We start from the raw sequence: 640 nt of genomic DNA on the forward strand, positions 1-640 counted from the left end.
TTCTTTTTTCTTTTTTTTTCTTTTTAATATATTCGAGAGAACATACATATACGAATTATAAATCTCACGTATGTATATCGTATTTATTTCAGCGACGATTTCCATCACCCTTTCTCTAAAGGATCTAATTCCTTGAAGGATGCAAAAATTTATTTAAGAAAACAAAAAGAAAAAAATAATACATTTCATTTCAGGAACTTGAAACGAGCGAAAAAAACAGAACGAAAAAAAAAAAAGAAAAAAGAAATTGTACTGTTTATTTCAACAAAAATCGAGAAGCGTTTCTTTTTTTTCTCATTTACAAACCCCTCGATGCGTTTCATATTACTCAACGATTGATTAATTTTATTTATTCTGTTTGCTATGTTAGATGGGCCCGCGGTTGTCCGCGTCAACATATTTGTTCGAAGTATCTCAAAAATAGATGACGTTACTATGGTAAGTTAAAAAAAAAAAAAAAATCAAAAGAAATCAAATGCCCCGAAAAATCACAAACACACGCCTTATATACACGTACTTACTATATATATATATACATATATATATTTATTTATTTATTTATAAATATATATATATATATATATAAAAATTAAATGTTTTCGTAATTGTATACAATCTGTATGTATTATAAATACAGAGA

The 640-nt window shown here is 25.8% G+C and overlaps 1 protein-coding gene across 12 annotated transcripts in view; it reads left to right on the plus strand.

Annotated features, from left to right (window-relative positions):
* The window catches only part of LOC102674389 (glutamate-gated chloride channel), a 35030-nt gene that overhangs the window by 13468 nt on the left and 20922 nt on the right, over positions 1 to 640 (plus strand). For 5 of the 12 annotated variants that reach the window (XM_006616159.2, XM_006616156.2, XM_031510663.1 and 2 more), the window contains one exon: positions 371 to 438. The exons of the other annotated variants lie outside the window; for them this stretch is intronic. In XM_006616159.2, the coding sequence (XP_006616222.1) occupies positions 371 to 438 (68 nt within the window). The remainder of the gene's footprint in view (positions 1 to 370; positions 439 to 640) is intronic. 12 annotated transcript variants of the gene reach the window in all.

Source organism: Apis dorsata, unplaced genomic scaffold (genome assembly GCF_000469605.1).
Source record: "Apis dorsata unplaced genomic scaffold, Apis dorsata 1.3 scaffold_251, whole genome shotgun sequence".
Lineage (NCBI taxonomy): Eukaryota > Metazoa > Arthropoda > Insecta > Hymenoptera > Apidae > Apis > Apis dorsata.